Source organism: Ruditapes philippinarum, unplaced genomic scaffold (assembly GCF_026571515.1).
Source record: "Ruditapes philippinarum isolate M1 unplaced genomic scaffold, ASM2657151v2 ctg2525_1_1_1_1, whole genome shotgun sequence".
NCBI classification, from domain to species: domain Eukaryota; kingdom Metazoa; phylum Mollusca; class Bivalvia; order Venerida; family Veneridae; genus Ruditapes; species Ruditapes philippinarum.
In genome coordinates, this window is record NW_026866851.1 from 8,416 (window position 1) to 29,132 (window position 20,717).

Below are 20,717 nucleotides of genomic sequence, written 5' to 3' on the forward strand. Positions count from 1 at the left end.
AAATAGCCCAATCATCCTATTATAGTCATGTTCATATAAAACATTAGTCATAGTAATGCCTATTTATTAAACATTCAGAATCATTCACAGATCAAAATTCAAAATTTTAAAATACATTAACATATTTAAATGAGAATTGTGTCCGCTTCTATTCGACCTTTCTTCGATAACTTTGATAATTTTTGCGCCCTGTAAAACGTATTAATAGCCTGCAATATGGAATTGGGGGGGGGGGGGGGGGGGGGTATTATCAACCTTGCAAAAAATGGAGGCCTTTGTAGTTTTGTTAATAGATAACCATTGGTCAAAAAGTATTGCATATTACTAAGAAAGTCAAGTGTATGAATTTGGCACGGACTGAAATTTCCGTAGAATTAAGCAGAACATTGAAAACTTTCCGTATGGTCTGCTGCCAGGGTATTGAGTAGAACACTCAAACATTACCTTATATGTTGATTCTAAAGGTAACACATTCATAAGGGTAACATTAAGGCTTGAAAAATGAAACAAGTCATTTTGGTTCACACAAAAGTGTAAAATGTAACTTTTATTGTGTGTTACAGTGATGGAATTTCAAATCAGAAAGTAAAATTAGAATGTGTAATATGGTAAATACTTTTTTCCTTAATAATGTAGATGTTGGCCTTATTCTTGTTAACGATACTTATGATAAATCAGTGATCTTTCACCTTATATAACAGAGACCTACAAAAGGCCTCTTCCCAATCTGAAGTTCCTTTAGAATCATGCAGCTTTCCCAAAACTTTGAACATACACCAGCTTTTTTACATTGTACTTCCAAAATTAGCAATTTTAGCGATAAATTGTCCCAAAATCAAGAGGCTTAGGCCTCTTCCCAATTAATTAAGAATAAAACAGTGTAAAGTGATAAATAACAAATCAATTGTACATAGCAGGTATTTCAATCGTAAAGCTTGCTGGTAATTAAAACATTTTAATTAAATACTTTTTTACCGTTAAATTGGACTGGTTCAGAGCGGGCAGCTTTGCCCATTAATTACTTCAAATAATGATATACACAGTAATTCTAAATGTATCATAGGGATATTCGAAAAAAAAATCTTGAAAAAAATATGATACAGTAGTGTTCTAAATGATTTAGTATGAACATTTATAAATATGATGCATAAAAACATCTGCTCCTGAAACATGCTATTATCTGCTGTATGTAGATATGTAATATATGATCATTTATCTCGCACTTCACCAACAACATTCGTATAACTATGTAAAGCAAATTCTCAATCTTTGAACATGTTTAACTTTTTAAGCAAATTCTTTGACATTTTAGAAAATTGTAATGTTTTTAAACTTTCCTATACACATCGTACATTTTGACAATTTACAATTTGACATCGTACGTTTAATTTGAAAGTGTACGTAATTCTTCAGATCAGTCGTGAATTTCATATTAAGAAATGTAGTAAAACCATTGATACAGTTGTTAGAACGAACGACAGATTATTCTGTAATATTCTGTTACCAACTGACAAACCTACGAAATCCATCATCTCTAATACAAAGTCTGGCTCTCCTTTTTCTTTGTCTGTCTCTCTTTGGAAATGTTTATAACTTAACATCGATGCCGACTCGTGTAGAATTTCCGTTTTTTCACATTCATCTGTCTCAGTATTGACTGCATAACCTTTGGCACATGTGCACATGAAAGACCCAACAGTGTTTTTGCACAGTCTATTGTCAGGGCAGTTTGACGTCCTATCATAACATTCATCTGTGTCGACACACATTCCAAATCTACTGTTCCAACTAAAACCTTTCCGTTCGGACGAACAATCACACGTAATATTGAATCTGTTCCGTATTAGGTCTTTGAAATTGATATTTCCATTTTTTTCCCATTTGCATTCACTATTTTTCAGTTCCAAACAGGGATTACCTTCCACCTTAAAGTTTCTTTTCTTAAAATGACCTCTATCTTTTCTTCCATAGCAAGGGTCTGGACAGAACCAAAGCCGTGCACACGTGAAAGGGTCATCCCGGAAGTCTTCGTCTCGGATATCTTCTATAGCAGGAGTGCCGTCTCCAACCAGCTTGAATCGTTTCTTTGCCGGTATTTCATCAACGGCATTTAGATAAGATAGGCATGATTGTCTACCAGAGCTGAATTTGAGAAATTCGTCCTCCAACTGAGTATGCCAACACAGATAATACATGGCTGTCTGTCGAAATTTGAATTCCTCGTAGTTATTTTTGAATGGTGCGAATGATTGAAGTTTCTCTTTTGATTTCATTAAGTGTTGAAGTGAGCCGGACTGCCTAGCTTTGTAAACCACCTCCGTCACACACTTCATAGCTGAAGATTCGCAAGCCTTGGATGCTGTTGGATGAAGGTCTCTCAGAATCGGTGATGGAAATTTTTTGTGGAAGACTTGGTCGCTTGCTTCAATCTTCCCGGTTAAATACCGGAAGTCTACTCCGAAATATTTGTGGGCTGCGATGTATGTTCCAACCGTCCATAAGTTCGTTTTTAACCCGTTTTTGTCAATACTTTTGGCAATTCGTTCAAAGTCAGGAAGTAAAGCTTGCACTTCTTTATCATAGTCTTTGCCTTTACTTACAACGAAACCGGTATCTAACAAACAAGTAAAAAATAACACCAAACTGAAATGATTTGTTGACGCCATTGAGAAAGCACGCGTTAACTTAAATGACGTAACTTGATAAAAAAATACGTGCAGCTGACGTCAGTTTACGAGTTGGTATTTCGAGTAGATCTAATCACAGGAACTTGAAATTCTATCAAATAACCAATATTAATTATAATTTCCAAATATACCCCCTATATACTGTTTTTTTATAGTATATAGGGGGTATATTTCGCATATTATCGTTAATAGTGATAGAATTTCAAGTTCCTGTGATCTAATACCGTAGATGAAATCTAGTTGTTACAGTAGATTTCTAATTAATTAAGATCCGTGTAAAAGCAATGCATAATTTGATAATAGACCTATTTGCACGTGATATTTCCATAGTTCTAAACGGAAACATTTCTAAATAAAAAAACATAGAATCTACTACACACAATCGGTAGGCTGACAGCCCTTATCAATTCCAAGGATAACGTGTATCTCAAAAATAAATGAAAACTTTCTTACTTTATTTTGTAAGACTGCCTTGAATTCTATTTCTTCACGTGCAAAATAATGTGCAGCTTAATGTGGTCCAAGCGAATATTACATTTCAGACGACGTACATTGTAAGTGCGATAAATGTAAGAGTAATCTCTCTTGAGTACTCTAAACACTCACTTTTAATTAACTAGATTTTAACTGTTTAATGAGAGAAAGATAAATTTAAAGATGTGTGGAATATGTTTATTGCTATTTGAAAAAGAAAATTCTGAAAAATTCAATTTGGTAAGTTTAATAGTAGTGTTGTAAATTAAACATGTTCATTTGTGTATACTAATTCGGACACAAGTTGTTCGGATACAAAAGGTATTTGGTATGTTTAGATTAATTTATAATTGATTTGAGATATATTTTGAAGACAATTTACGCATGTGGTGCATTTTTGGTATATTCTCTGTCTACATAATACCCACGAATTGTGAGTTTTCTGACCATTAATACTTGGAACTTCCAATAGGTTTTTTTTTTAAATTTTTTTCTCATATTTTTTTTTGGTAATTTTCTTTCTATTTATATGTGGTTGTTATGGTAAATCAGGCCTCGACACTAACTTTTTTAGCAGGTGGTACGCCGGACCACTAGATTTGAAATTTAGGTGGTCCTTCCAGAAGTCAGGTGGTCAGTTATCATTATTATATCTTTTTACTGCAAATGTAGAAAAAAATGTTTAAACTTTATGACAAAGATGTATTATTAATCTTTAAAGAAAACAGATATTTTTAGATATATATTTGTCATCTAATCAGAAAAGGGAGAGCAAGTCAGTAGGTATTTATCGTAGAGTTATTTGTTTATTTGTTTTTATCTCAGTCAAAAATACACAACAGAGCTTTTATTTATGTTAACTTTTATAAATAAGTGATTTCTCTCTCAACTCAAGTTAGGGAATAGTGAAGCCATTTGTGTCTGTTATTTTCTTACTGTTATTCAAATATTCATTGCTGATATGCGGTACGTCTTATAATCATGATAATAACATAGCATCTTTTACAGATTAACATTTTTAATGGAACTAATAAATTATCTTATTTTTGTCTTTGAAAACAAGGAAATATCTAAATTATTTAAATAATGACAACGTTATTATTTACTATAACTTATCTTATTTTTCTCACAGATTTATAATACAGAATTTTACCTCCCTGTTGCTTGTTGGTTGATATTCATTTTTGACATTGGGTATTTTTAACCTTTTAAAATAATTTTAACTCTAGAAGAAACAGATCTCTTATCGTTAAACAGTTAAAATATAGATAAATAGCATAGAATTACTAGATGTATTTTTTCCAGTTCCTTTCGTTTGCTGCCGTTATTCAAGTATCTGAAATTTAAGTTTATCCGATATCATATAATTACCATCATCGGATACTCACGGTTGATTAACATGTAACATATAAACATAAATGTTAATGGTTCCGCCGTGGTTATCAGACGATGCATAATTACTAGCACCATTTGAAAGAATTTTGTACCTAAATTTATATCATAAACTCTTAACTCTTTTAACTTGCATAAACAAAATTTTAGCGGCTTAAAATGAAAGTTATTGATGACTTAAGAACTTCTTTAACTAATCAGAGATTAATGAACCATATACATCGGACATAGATTTTAAACAAAATTATATTACATGTTTTTGACCAAATCGCCATTCTTCCAAATGAGCCTTGCATCAACCAGAAAATTCAAGTGGTCCGACGGACCAGTGGGTTTTAAAATTAGGTGGTTCTTGCCAAAATCAAGTGGTCTTGGACCAACGGACCACCGCTAATGTCGAGGCCTGTAAATATATCAATTTTCACAGCAAATAAAAGTTGGGGTTTATTTCCGAAGCAAAAAAACAACAACAACTATTGTCAAACAAAGTGGAATTCATAACTCCGCTTTCCATTGTTTTCGATAATTGCATATCATGTGACAGTTCATGAGTTTTCAGTGTTCTTTATTTGGCATCGTTGGCATTTTTCAGGATAAAAGTCCACTTCTAGCAATTCATTATCAAGGTTTATTCTTGAAATTTAAAATTGAAAGCGCTCATTTCTAAAGAGATGTAACAATTGGCAATAAATTTTTAAGTTCATTTACAAGTGGCAAATTTGGCCATTTTGTGGCGGCTTTGACTAGCAACCACACTTAAAATGTATATGGTAACTCAATAAGATATGGTAAAGTGTATGGACTCGCAATGACTTTTGGCATATTGAAATAATGCGAAAGCCTATTTAAAGTGAAACTCTATGAGTGAAAGGAAAACTGCATACAATAACAGTCATGTAGGTAGAAGTTTTCAGGCATTCACCAGAAGTTCACCTTATTTATACTCTGTATATACTCCTGAAAGCACTGCTTACCTAAAATTCTATATGAAACAACATGCTTGTGTTTACTATTATGGCAATGAAAAAAACATTCAAGGAATTTTACATGACATATTTTACTTTTCAGGATGACATACTGAAGAAATCACGCCTTTGTAATCGAGGACCAGATAAAAGCAAAGATGTTAAGATTGACATCGCAGAACATTTATCAGCTGTATTTACTGGCCATGTCCTTCATCTCAGAGGGGATGAAATGGCTGTGCAGCCTGCCCAAGACTCGCAGGGAAACCTGTTGTTATGGAATGGAGAAATATTTGGTGGAATAAATGTATGAAATAGTAATTTTTTATCTATTCTAAGGAACATTTGAATAACATAATGGTATTGGATACATTTTTTATGCTTGGGAGTTACTCTGGAGTACAAAATTATAGGTATAAGCTTGAGTGGTTTGCTTATTACATTAACAAGCAAGTAAACAACAGAAAGATCTGTCTTTTTAAGGACCATGATATACCATGGTTAAAAAAAATATAATTTTGAAACTACCATTTTGTACAAAGCAATTCTAAAAAGGCCAAGTTTTAACATGAATATTGCTGGAACATTGTATGTTGTAACTTATTTGTGAAGAAAGCATGTAACTTATTAGTGAAATGCTTTCAAAGTCTACTTCCTGCTCCTTCCTTATACCATATTTTATTAGAAAGAAAGATGATTGTAATCAGGGGAGGTCTCAGTATTAGTCAAAATATTTTTTATGCCAAAGGCAGATTTTGAGATATTTTTGTTCTTGGTCAGAATCTTGCTTCTCATAGAGGGGAGATATTGCCCATGTGTGAAACAGCACAATATCTCAAGGTGTAGTACCATTAGTTGGACTAGTCAGCATCAGCACCTCTTGATTGAGAGGCAAAACCTAGGCATAGCAAATATCTTGGGACTACATGCATTTTCAGTGCTAAATTTAAACAAATGGTCTTTATTTAAGTGAAGAAAAGATTTATCATGTTAGTATAATACTTTAAGACGTAAATAAAGTATGGTGATTTAAGTTAATCATACATAAGTTAGCATTGAGAATACATGTATTTTGAAAATAATCTTTTGTGACATTAATTTATTGGAATCGGTATAATTAACTCTTGTGTTATATTCAGATTGGTTTTATTTAATATAGGTACCAGAATCAAAGAGTGATACTACAGTGTTGTTAGAACTGCTGGGTCAGTGTTCATCAGAATCTCAGATCACTGCAGTGTTCGCACAAGTTCAAGGCCCATGGTCGTTTATATATTGGCAGGTAATATTTAACCTTTAACCCAGTTGAACCAAAAATGATCATCCTTTGCCACCAGAATATTACAGCCAGGCCAGCTTGCATATCCATGCCTGCCTTTTGACCAGGCTTTTTAATGTTGGTAGCTCAATATTTTTTAATTCGAAATAAAAGCCTAAAAAGTTTGGTTTACTAGTATTCCGAATTCAAAGTAGGACAAATGCTGCAAATCTATTATATAAATTCAGTAGGTTATGCCTGAATTTTTGTTCTGCTTTTATCATACATGTAGTCTATAGTTGATGTTTTTGCTATAGAAATAATGATTGATAATAAATTGCAGAGAAAATTATGGAACATGTTCACATGAGTGTCATGATACATTTTTCATATTGGACATAATCAAAGAAATAGTTAACCCTTTTTAATAAGGTTTTCTATGGAAAACTGATTTTTCGATTTGTTAATTTTGGTTTGAAGGCATCTGGGTGTAAAGAATTGTATGTAAGTATTATATGCTAAATGGGGGCCAAACTGCCTGATAATGCACAAAAAGTCATTTTAGCTGTTTGCTTTTTAGAGCCTAAAGTAGGTCACTGTACTGCAGTGCCCTTTGTTTTTTCTCAATAAGTCATAATTATAATTATATTAGCTATCACTTGTTTATTGTTTGAACCTGTGTTTGAAGTTACAGTATTCATATATGATTTTTAAAAATATTTTAATTTTGCTTATATAACAGGCTGACACCAAAACCCTGTGGTTTGGGCGTGATGTATTTGGTAGAAGAAGTTTACTTTGGCATTTACCTGAGAGCCATGATGAAGCATTTATTCTATGTTCAGTACAGATAAAACCTTGGGTAAAACATTGATAAATGAATACGTAGTTGACAATGATAAGATTATAAGAACATTATCAAAAGAAAATAACATTCTACTGTCTGTTGTTGTCTATTTTAACAGGCTAGATTGTTTGGGTTAGAAGGTGCAAGGAATATTAGTTAACCCTTCTTTTGCTTGAATCTTTGCCACAGGTGTAAAGCTAGGCCAGCCTGCACATCAAAGCAGTCTACCAAAGCTCCATACTGCTGGCTAACTTTAAATTTTCATCTTGAAATCTCCAAAACTGATATTTGACAGTTACAAAAGAGAAAGCAGGTCAATTTAAGAAATTCAGCAGCTTATGACATGTATGAGTTAAAAATATTCATTGACAAGATTTAATTTGACAAATATTTTAACATCAATGCTGTCATAGTAAAATGAAAAAAAATCAACAACAAACAAATAAATAATATAATGATATAAATAATTGCATTTTGTATGCACACCGCTTCATTTCTACAGTATATGTATGATGGTTTTACTAGTGCTTTATGGTTTAACAGACTAGTATATTTTGTACAGACTGGTGTTATATGTTTTTACAGGCTTGTATTATATGGATTTATATACAAGTATTATACAGTTTTACAGAGTTGTATTATATGGTTTAAGAGACTGATTTACGGTTTTACAAACAAGTATTTATGGTTTTATAGACAAGAGTTTTATGGTTTTACAGAGATGTATTTTATGGTTTTACAGACTTGTATTATATGGATTTATAGATAAGTATTATATAGTTTTACAGACCTGTATTATATGGTTTTATAGACAAGAGTTTTATTGTTTTACAGAGAAGTATTATATGGTTTTACAGACTTGTATTATACAGATTTATAGATAAGTATTATATAGTTTTACAGACCTGTATTATATGGTTTTATAGACAAGAGTTTTATTGTTTTACAGAGAAGTATTATATGGTTTTACAGACTTGTATTATACAGATTTATAGATAAGTATTATATAGATTTACAGCCCTGTATTATATGGTTTTACAGAGATTTAAGGAGGTACCAGCTGTTGGTATATATAAGATGACATGTAGCCAGACTGAATCTCAAGCTCTCAATACAATCACTCTGTTTCCATGGAAATGTGCAGTGTGGCCTGGTACATTAGATATTGTCCAGACTGATCCAGACTTTGCTACAAAGATATACTCTTGTAAGTTGTGTAATACTAATTATTTAAGGAACGTTATGCCTCAGAAATGAATAAATGTTTTCCTTCATTAGAAATGGCAAACATGAGTATTATAACATTGAAATAATAGTTTAAGAGCATATTAGCAAACAAATGTAACATTGAATGTGAAATTATTTTTCTTAAAGTTTGCAAAATGTAAACAAAGTAGTATTTTGACTTACATACAAAACACTTAATCACTATAACTGTACTATGTCCCAAAAGCAAGAAAAGCAAATGATGGTTCAGGTAAATGACCAATGAGTAACATTTTGGAAATATATATGGACACCAAAATTAAAAGCTTTTGAGAAATAAAAATAAAAGCATTTAAAAAGCTTTTGAGAAATAAAATTGAAGCATGGACCTTTGTTGTATTGACATTGGTATGGTATGATTCCAGATAAATCAGGGCTTTATGATAGTGCAAGGGGAACCATGACCTACTTATTAAGGTGTCTGCCTCCCAACCCAGGGATCATGGGTTCGAGTCCTAATCTGGTCACGACCATGTTTCTTCATATGACACCAGCACTGGTTGATTTCTAGGAAGCAGACTTAAAACTGATTAATGTAAGTTTCGCAACTGAGCTAAAATATGTTTAAACCAAACCAGCTAGTTTCTGATGATGGAAGAGGCTTACAGTGTAAAAATAGTGAAAATAAAAAAAAGTATTTCTACTTTTTATCCTTTACATAATATGCTGATTTCATTCAAGTTTTTTTTACTGAAATGTTATTTTTATTATTTTCCAGGTGAGAAACCATCAGATATTGTAGAGTTTAAGATAAGTGACGATTTAGCAGTATCATCTCAACTACCTATCTTAAACAAGAGTCTACCATCTGCAGATTATACTTTACCGGAGCTTACACCAGACCAAGCTTACCTTGATTATTTACAGGTAACCTGGTGGCTCTATTACCTTCTAACTTCAAACTAATTGCCCATCACATCATAGCTGTAGACTCAAACCCTGATAGGGACTTTGAATTCTTTCATGTGAGGACGTTATCCAGCTAGCTTATGGAATATTGGTCACAGGTTCTACTTAGGTGCCTGTTTGTGCCTGAAATAATGCAAAGAAGGGCACCTGAGGTCTTCCTCCACCTGTAAAGCTGGAAAACTGGAACGTCTCCATATGACCTTAACAGTGTTGTTGTGATGTAAAACCCAGTCAAACAAACCTCCTAACTTTATGTAACTGACCTGACGAGATTTGAAATTTGTAACATACAATTATGGATTTGAAGGGATTTTTATGTGGAAAACTGAAAATGGTTGAAATATCAGGTGAGAGATTATTGTATGGTCATCCAGCTGCACAGTAATATCAGCTAATCTGATTATTGTGATGAGATAGGCAGGTCATTTAAGTCTTAAGACTTAATAGAAATTTGGAAAACATTTAATTTTTCTAGGATCACAACGTCATACCTTGATAGATCTTATTAAGCTAAGTTTTACTGATGCTGTGTTTGATTTTACTATTTTAAATGTACATATCTTTGTATGTTCTATTTTAGAATCTTTTAGATACAAACAGTTACCTGAGAACACTAAGTAGACAATTAACGGGTGTTTTACTGGAAGCTGTACGGACACGAGTGTTTAATCAACATGTGATAGAGCCGTGTTCAGGTGAAACATGTTTGATATTTTGAGTTGGTTTTTGATCTTTTTTATCCTATTGAACTGCATTTAAATATACAATTAACAACAAAAAAAAAAAACAACAACAACAAATAAATGTTTACTAATTTCTTTAGTTATACAATATATATTCAATCAGTTACATACAGTATGTTGTTAGCAAATACATAATAATTGTTATCATTTTAGATGATAACTCTACAATTTGCCATGCCAAAAAATCTGATGGTATGAATGTGGAAGCCTGCATGGATGGGGCAGCAAATGATGTTGCAGAAAATGGCATACCATGTGACAGTCACATGACCACCTCATCCAGAGTAGCCATCTTGTTTTCTGGTGGGATAGATTCCACAATGATCGCTGCCCTTGCCGATAAGTAAGTGTATTTATCATCCATTACAAGTTTTTTAAAGTGACATTATGCCCATCCAAGTGTAAATGGTCAATGAAAGGGTATAAAAATAAAAATAACTTGACATTTTGTCGTAATTGTTTTCAGTCTTATATTTAACTGTGAAAAATATAGTCAATAATTCACATGACCAACAAAATCTTCTATAAATATTGTTCATAAAGTATTCTTAAAAAGAATGGTGCAGTCTATTTATAACTTAGGTTGTGTTTTATATTGAACCATAAACATTCTTCATTATCAATTATTGGTTGATCAGCATAATAATAGCCAATCTTTTAAAATATTTTGCTATAATTCAAGTCAACCTGATTGCAAAATATGAGCATAATGTCACTTTGATTATTTAGTAACATTTTATCGTAAAAATTTCTGTAAGCATGTGTGTATACAGTTTTATTTCAATTTAGAAGATTTTATTACCAGGGACCATGATAGTGTATAGGCTGGGTCTTGATGTATATTTATTTGTATGTGATTGGCAGTAAGTCACACCAACACTGTATAGGTCAGAAGGCAGCTTCCTAGCTTTACAGGTGGAGGAAGACATCTAGTGCCATTTCATTCATAATTTTAAGCTTGTACCTAGGTATTGACCTTCCATATGCTAGCTAAGTAGTTTCCTCATGATGAAGAATCTGAAGTCTGGAAAGGGGATTCAAGCCCACAGCAGTGAGGGGCATGTGATTTGAAGTCAGCTGTCATGAACACTCGTCCAAAGAGGTCCCCAAACTTTTAGTTAGGGGTGTGTTAAATGCCAAAGAGCCCACCAGTCTTTAGTAAGAGTAGTGATAAATGGATATTAGGTTCCAGTAATGCTCTTGTTATAATGCTTGTCCTCTTGTTTAACTGTCTGAATGTTTAGAAAAGTTAAAAATTTTGTTCTGTATACTTCGAAATTTAAAATGATTTTAAGACAATTATCACCATACAGACTAACAAATATGTATTCCTCTGCAGATGTTTACCAATAGATGAACCAATAGATTTGCTAAATGTTGCTTTTGAGTTGAAACCAAAACCGTCTGGGAGGAAGGAAAAGTAAGATGTCTACTCCTTAACACACTTAATTGTCCAGCATTTAATTTGGACATAACTGCTTATAATTTTAGGGAAAATTTTTAAAATATTTACCGACTGAATAATGACAATTGCAGACTATGATCAGACAGTCCAAGTCTTTGCATGCAAGTTGGTATCTTTAGTACTACTAGGGAATGGTTTGAAACTTCACACACCTCTTTGAGAGTGTAATAGGAGGTCACTGTCCAAGGCCCATGGCTTGAACATGGATTTTGACAGAATTATGACCCTTTTTGAAATTACATGTACAAAAATTGAGCATTATCCGATTAAGTAAAATTGTGAACATCTTTAATCCGACTATTATGCATAAAATGTCATTACTTAAATATTCAACATTTGTTGTGAATTATGCATGACTCAAATCTGTTTTGTTGAATTCTTAGACCTGGAAAATCAGACCCAGTGAAAAGATGGGACGTCCCAGACAGACTGACAGGTTATACAGCTCTGGCAGAGTTAAATCCAGATAGACAATGGAACTTCATAGAGGTCAATGTAACAGCCGAAGAATTACAAAAAACAAGGTAAAAAACTTCATAATGCTGCCTGAACATTTTTCATTTGAGTACATGTACATTATATAGCTTCTAGTTTGCCTATCTTTTCATCACACTTACCACTCCATAAACCTCTGATATTAGATATTTGGTATGTTGGTGCCCTCTTTGGACCATTGCCTTTTTATGGGGTTTCAGATTGATGATTGGGTCAATATCATAGTAACTGAGTATAAATAATGATATTCCGACTGTTTTCATTATATTTCTTCAATATATTTTGATTGAGAAGGTAACTGTGCAGTGCCCCTCTTTTGCTGAATTTCTTAATAATTGGCTTGGCCTACTCTGAATAAGGAAGGGTCTTGTTTTTAATATTCAAATACAAAAATTGATCAGTCGGCAATATTGTTTCTGGTTGGACAGTGTAGAATTTAGTTCAACCATGCTGTAAACAGTATAGTTATGATGTAGGAAGATCATTCTTGCTTGTAGCACTGAAATGAATAAACCTATGAGAATACTGTATGTTGCTGTTGATACAAAATGACAAACATTTTTCAATTTATTAATTAGAATATAAAAACAGTCTTAGCATTTTACTATATAATGGTTTACCTTCTTAATCAGTTACACAAAAAAATGAAACATTATCATACAAAAGCCTTTTCTTGTGAAAATTTGTCTAGTAACTTTGATTGTTATGCTCTCTAAAGCTTTAACATGGAAGCTGGCACATAATGAAACAGGCCAAGCATCTCTCTATTGATTAAGCAGTCTAATGTTGGGATCAATTGACAGTCAATAGATAAGTGCACTGTTTATAAAAAATTTCATAGAACCATGTAAAACCCATTTATACATTAAAGTACAGTTAACATCTTATGCTATGTTTACTGGGGACGAAAAGTATACAATTTATCATCAATCAAAAGACAAAACAGAGGACAAAAAGATAATGCGGCACTTATCTGCAGTTGCTTGGTCTATCATATTATGTCCCAGATGGAACATGTTGCTGATTTGGCATCTTGTAATCATGTAAATTTACTTACAGGGGCGTGTATTTCAGACCAAATTTCCATTCTTTTTTTATCTATTTCTTTCAAACTTTCTCAAATATAGCTATATAAAAGAAAAGAATTCTGTAAGACTTGTCTTTCTTTCTCATCCTTTTCCATTGTGTAAAAATATTTTGTTTGTTATTTATTTGTATGTACATTATATATACTTTCGGGAATAAATACGTTTAAACCAAATATAGTTCAGCTACACTGACATCACATTATGATAATATGGCTTTGAAATTATCAAAGTATAATTTCACTATCCACTTAAATGCTTGTGATAAAACTAGAGATTATACTTCACGTAAACTTTTTACTATAAAGCCTTATGTGACATCACATGGTGTTATTTCGATCTATCATCCTGGAATTGAATATCACCTTGTCAATAATTGTTTTACAATATTCCCCAGAGGCGTGTAATGTATGTGGACTTAAAAAACCATAATGTTCTAGTTCTATCCCCTGGCCACAATTGATGAATGGCTCTCGGAGTAATAATGCATAGCGGTGAAAAAATACATTAAAATGTTGGTTTGGTATAATAAAAAATACAACACATGTCTCAGAGGGTAGTTGTGCAAATTAGCCTCACCTCTGGTGTTATTTCAGTTCTCGGGTTGCTAATATGCACTATAACAATGAGATTATACATGTTATATCATTTATGTCTTTGGAAAGTGAATTATCATACAAGTTTTTGTTTGTAAAATTGGATCCTGATACATGTATATTTGTCAATTTATTTCCTGTAGGAGTGAACATATACAAGATTTGGTGTACCCTCTACAGACAGTGTTAGATGATAGTATAGGCTGTGCTGTATGGTTTGCCTCTAGAGGTATTGGTGTTCTAGGAAATGGACAATATAGAGGAACAAATATATGCAGCAAGGCTAGAGTATACAGTTCATTAACTTATTTTATAGTGTTTGCAAAAAAATGTTGTTTTTTTAAATGGTTTTTATGACCTAGCCACTAAGGACTGGTTGTGATGCATATAAATTGATATTTGTCATCCATCCATCCAGCTGTGCCTGAAATGATACAAGGTGGGGAACCGGATGGTTTTTCCTCAACCAGTAAATCTGGAAAGTAGCCAATTACCTTTACTGCATTGATGCAACTTAAAACTCAACCAAAAAAAAAGTCATGCTGTCTGTTCATAGATTGATTGACCAAAACAGTGGAATGTAAGGGCATTGGTATTCCATGGACACATTTCCAGTTTTATAATTTTTGCAAAGATTTCAATGTTGAAAAGAAAATAACTTAAATCAGTATATGGAAAAAATACTTATGTCTGACATGATGAATGGCAAATACTATAAGCATTTATTTTTGTGACTTTAAATTAACAAAACATCAGTATTCAAATTAATGTTATTCTGTATAGGACCAAATTTTTACTTAATAAAGTACATAATGTAGTGTGATATATTTTCAGGTGATTCTTTGTGGTATGGGGGCAGATGAACAGCTTGTAGGATATTCCAGACACAGAGTCAGATACAAGTTAGCTTTTTCTATATTTTTCTACTTTATCTTACAATGTTAGCGTGACATTTTGTAAAAATACTTACCATATACATGTACCACCAAGGTCAATACATTTTGCAAATAAATATGTATGAATATTGTCAAATTGTCTTTTTTAATGACCCCTTTCCAGAGATACAAAATACATGTACTTGATACAAAAATGTCAACACATATACATGTAAATATGGATCTTAGTGAAGTAGCACGTTCTGGCTACTGCCAAATATGATAGTCCTATTTCTATTCCTTTATTATTGAATGATGAATTCTTACCAGTATTTAAAGTGCCTAGGGAACAATTTTTAATATTTAATTTTTACCAGTATTTTAAATGCTTATGGAAGAATTTTTAATTTTTATGAGTATTTTAAGTGCATACAGAAGAATTTTTAATGTTGAATATTAACCATTATTTTAAGTGCTTAGAGGAGAATTTTGAATATTGAATTTTTACCAGTATATAAAATGTATGTGAAGTGCTTAGGGAAGAATTTTAAATGTTGAATTTTTACCAGTATTTCAAGTCCATATGGAAGAAATGAGTGTAAAGTTTCTTGCTTAAGGAAACAACGGCTTGCCCCTGACAGGGTTTGAACCCACACAGAAAGCAATCCTTAGATTACTTAACCACTTGGTCATGCCACCACTGATTTATATATTTGATGTACTTTTAGGAATGTATTTGAATGTATATGATAATATAATAGTTATATAAACTGTTTACAGACTATAAACACATTTTTTTATTTAAAGGGAGGAAGGTTGGAAAGGATTGATCAATGAGATAGAGCTGGAGGTAACAAGGATCTCATCTAGAAATCTTGGTAGAGATGACAGGTAAATCATATGATTAACTTAAATTCTGTAAGCAGTTTTTGTGGTTCGGTTTTTAATCATATGACACAACTAGTCAGTTTTTAATAAAAGATACATCATTATGACAGACATGAGACAACCGAAAATCATAACTTTATTGAAGCAGGAAGACAGCACATTCCTCTAAATACATCATTATTGCAGAATGCAGACATAAGATCTTTAAGGAGGTTTTCGAGAGTTTTCATATAGACATATAGGCAAAATTAAAACTGTACAATAGAATTTCTTAAAACTTGGCATGTTGTTAGAATATGATAATAGAAACATTTTAAGAGAAAAAGAAACTGGGGTCACCATCCTCGTTTTTGAGTTATCTGCCCCTGAATCAGAATTTTCTACTAATTTTGAGGTAATTTCAAGGGAAAATAAGTTACATATGCCTGAAAGAATTCTTTTTTTACTTCTTGATGAATTCTTTTTTACTTCTTGATTATGTTTTTCTTTTTATTGTTAAGCACAATACATAAGGAATGGCAATTCCTTATAATATTTCTGTTTTTTGTTTTTTAATGAAATTAACGGTACTTAAATTCTTAGATAATAGGCCATTTTTTAACAAAAAATGCAGATGTTAAGAGAAAGTGAGAAAAAACTATTTACTCCTACTTCGTTCTTGAAATTTTGCATATTGACTAAAACAAAGGTGAGCATCATGAAAATAAGAAAAAAATAATGTATTGTTTCTCTTTATTGTAAATTATCTGCCCCTGAATTTAGCAAAAAAGTCCCATTCAAGGGCAGATAACTCGAAAAAGAGAATGGTGACCCAAAATTAATTTCCACTTAAAATGTTTCTGTTATCATATTCTAACAACATGCCAAGTTTTAAGAAATTATATGATCAGTTTAAATTTTGCCTATAAGTCTATATGAAATCTCCCAAAAACATCCTTAAACAGTTATTCAAATATCATATCCCAATGGAGGTAATACCAGACTTGTAAGCACTGTAAGTGGAATGTGTAGGTCTTGTAGGCAGGGAAAGAGTTTAAAACATAACTTTGTTTTCTGTTGATATAAACATAAAGTTCTTAGAATATTTCTTACTTTTTCTAAACTGGTAATGATTATTAATATTTAATAGTTAATCACTTGGAATACCTCACTACCAGAACTTCTATTATTTTGTTACAGAATCACATGACATTTACTGCTTTTTCAGGATAATTACTGATCATGGTAAAGAATCCAGATTTCCTTTCCTGGATGAAAGAGTTGTACAATTTTTGAGCTCCTTGCCAGTTCATGAAAAGGTGAATCATTGATAAATGTTGACCGTTTGAAAATACTAGTTTCGCAAATCACAGATAAAAGCAATTAACCAAATATTGCCAAAAACGTCTGAGTTTCTTCAGTCTTAGAATTACTATTATTTTTGACTGTCTTACTGTTTGTTAAGATCTCTTTAAGTTTAGGATTTTGTTTATAAACTAGTAGAATTTGAAATATTATACAGGTCAAAGGGAGATAATATTGTACTTGTCATACCAACTTCGGACTATGTTAGCTTTATTTTCTTCAGAATGAGTACCATGTACCCATTCAAGCCATACAATGTTTAAATCAACTATTCTTTAACTTGACATTTATAAAAGATAACTGCACTATATTTAACAGAATATTGGAGGTTGCATTTTAAATGGACTTGTCCAGTTTTCAATCCGGACAAAACTTAAAATCGTTTTTAGAGAAAAATTTCAAAATATGTACCAAGCAAACAGTGCAGACCATGATCAGATGGCACAAAAGAATGGGAAGATCTTTGTCTGCGCTGGTTGCACAGGTACATGTATTTTCAGCTGCTGAAAGTAGGCTAATATCATGTAAAAACTTATAACATTTCAGGCTAATCTCGACCTACCTCGTGGACTTGGCGAAAAGCTGCTACTCAGATTAAGTGCTACGGAGTTAGGACTCCATCAAACTGCTACCCTAGCCAAGAGAGCTATACAGTTTGGATCTCGGATAGCAAAGTTAGAAAACAACAAAGAGAAGGCTACTGATATATGTTCAAGACTGACTAATGTATCTCATAATCAAAATAAAACAGAGGATTTGTAGCAGTGATATACAAATTTTAATAAAGGAATATAACATGTTAAATACAGTACCACCTTTCAGTTATAAATTTCTTAAATGTGATCAGATTGAATATAAAGTTTTAATCACAGAAATTAAGTTCATTTTCACAAATGATTCTTTCTTTGGTGACTTCCTATGTGTTATTGAAATACACGTTTTAGAGAAAATAGCTCATAGATGTATCTTAAGTAAGGTCAATACTGTCCAATGTGTCGGCACATCCACTTTTCAGTCTTGGGGAAAGTGTTTTTAATGTATACTGTTTAGTATTTAATAGAGCTATTGTTGAAGAGAAAAAGTTTATATTTTCATTTTTAGCTCGACTATTCGCAGAATAATCGAGCAAATGCAGTCACCCATTTGTCAGCGTTGGTGTCCCTGTGGTTAAGTATCTCCATAACTACTGAAAGGAATGGATTGACACTTCATTCTTGTTCTCTGTGATTATCTAACATGATTGGCACAAGTTCCATACTCTGATTCCTTTTTTGCATATTAATGCCCCTTTTTCGACTTGGCCATGGAATTTACTGATTGGCCTATGACTTTTACCATTTTGCCAGTCTTCACCTTTCAGTCATGGACTACATCAATCAGTCAAGGATTCCACCATTAACCATGGTTATTTCCACATAAACACAAACTTTACCACTCAACCATTGAATTTACCACTCAACCATGGACATTTACCAAATAACCATGAACTTCATCACTCAACCATGGACATTTACCACATAACCATGACCTTTACCACTCAACCATGGACTCTACCACTCAACCATGGATTTCACCACTCTGCCTTTTTTTAAAAGTCTTCTACAATACAATACTAAAAGATATAACAAGAAGAATAAAAAATTTCATGACTTTAGTATATTTTTTTTTCAATAATAACAATACATAATGTGCACATTAACAAGAACATAATTAATGGAATAATAATTAATTTGTATGCTGAACTTATTATATATATAGAGAGAGAGAAAGATGAAATGAACATTTGGCAATATACTATAATTATACAATATATACAATAACTAAAATTACTTTAAACAATTCAGAGTTGTAATAAAAACCTGCGTATTTAACGCTAGTGCTTTATTTGCCGCTGACTTACATCAATCATGTAACTACAACAAAGTTGTAACACTACTTGTGATCTAAATTCGTTAAAAAAAAAAGAAACTTGCTTTCATCACATCATTATGTAGTACTTAAAAGTGATAATATGCCTATTAGTTGAGCTAAATTAATTATTTCAAAATATTGACTACTTAAATGGTATTGACCAGTACAAACTGTAATTGATGACTCACTGACATATAGGATAAAATATTAATCCTGCCCAAAATATAATGACTGCCTCTTTTTATAAATTGAAAGTTACCAATAAGTATAAGGATATTAATAGGTATTCATCTAGGTCACATCTGGAATTGATTATTCAGTTATTATAAAATTGCAAACAAATATGACAAAATAAAATTCTTTATTATTCTTATGGTTAATTTTACTTAAAGAGTTAATGTTTCCTAACAGATGAGCATAATGTCACTGTAAGTCAGTTTTAATGATACTAAAGAAAATTATTAACTGGATATATTATAACTTCATCATAAAATGGATGGATTTGAGTTTTTCTTCATTCAGTACTCAGTTGGGGAAAAATTAAGACCTGTTCCGATTTGTTATGCTGTAATTAATTTTAGCTTCTTAACACCAGTGTTATACATGTATTCACATGTCTTATGATTTATTTCAAAGTTTCTGTAAGTAAAGGAAGTGGATAGCACATGCTCCATGGTAAACAAGTTTATAACAAACCTCTTGACTAGTTCAGCTATGAATTTACAAAAGAGATGTTGTGGCAAATTAAATTTCTAGCTCTAGAAATGTGAAATTCATGACTTTGACCGTTATATTACACCTCTATCTTCCCTTAATACATATAATGTTCTATTACAAACTACATAAGTCTTATTTAAGCTTAAAACTTAACCTTTGCCATCAATATAAAGCCGAGCCATTCATAAGCTCTGTGCATTCTGACCAAACTCTATATTGTTGACTGGTTAAATGAATACCCCTTAAATCAATATGGAACAGTCACAAAAAAATCAAAACAGGCCAAGTCCGTCACTAGAATTTTTAGGGTACATGTATAAAATAATGTATAAATGTCTCTATAATACAGTGAATATGTTATGATGTCATTATGGTCACATGATCAATACTTTGTTGTATTATAGAAGGATTTGCAAGTTTTCTAACATTTGCATAACAATATATAAAATATCCCATCTCCAGTTTTGGGGTATATATTTTACTTCAACCTTACATTCAATGCATACAAATGTCTAAGATCACTCGCTGATAAACATACTATACCATGTGAGACTTAACCCAAAACCTTCTGAAGTACTTGGAAATTTAATGATTTTGCCGAGCTTGCATTTTTGTACATTTTTTCAATTTTTGGATAACAAGATGAAAACTTAAAAAGTTAGCCAACAGTATAGAAAAATAGATTGAAAATCATATTTTTGTGTTATTCTTCGCCAGATTTGAGTGAAAAGCGTTGAAACTCTTTTCAATTTTGGATCATTTTCACAATAAGAATAAACATTCTGGAAAAACAGAGTGAG

The 20,717-nt window shown here is 32.0% G+C and overlaps 2 protein-coding genes across 2 annotated transcripts; one reads left to right on the forward strand and one right to left on the reverse strand.

Moving 5' to 3' along the window:
• Window positions 1-238: 238 nt before the first annotated feature.
• Window positions 239-2,699, reverse strand: LOC132734012 (uncharacterized). Its single transcript, XM_060720715.1, has one exon. It carries the CDS (start codon window positions 2,664-2,666, stop codon window positions 1,428-1,430), a length of 1,239 nt encoding a protein of 412 aa, XP_060576698.1. The 5' UTR covers window positions 2,667-2,699; the 3' UTR covers window positions 239-1,427.
• A 556-nt stretch (window positions 2,700-3,255) lies between these two features.
• LOC132734013 (asparagine synthetase domain-containing protein 1-like) lies at window positions 3,256-18,371 on the forward strand. The gene is made up of 15 exons (XM_060720716.1): window positions 3,256-3,401; window positions 5,622-5,825; window positions 6,678-6,800; window positions 7,519-7,638; window positions 8,665-8,830; window positions 9,608-9,756; window positions 10,379-10,493; window positions 10,695-10,884; window positions 11,881-11,961; window positions 12,417-12,530; window positions 14,326-14,470; window positions 15,017-15,084; window positions 15,865-15,948; window positions 17,153-17,243; window positions 17,836-18,371. The coding sequence occupies exons 1-15, from the start codon at window positions 3,345-3,347 to the stop codon at window positions 18,049-18,051; spliced, it is 1,923 nt and encodes a 640-aa protein (XP_060576699.1). The 5' UTR covers window positions 3,256-3,344; the 3' UTR covers window positions 18,052-18,371.
• Window positions 18,372-20,717: the final 2,346 nt, after the last annotated feature.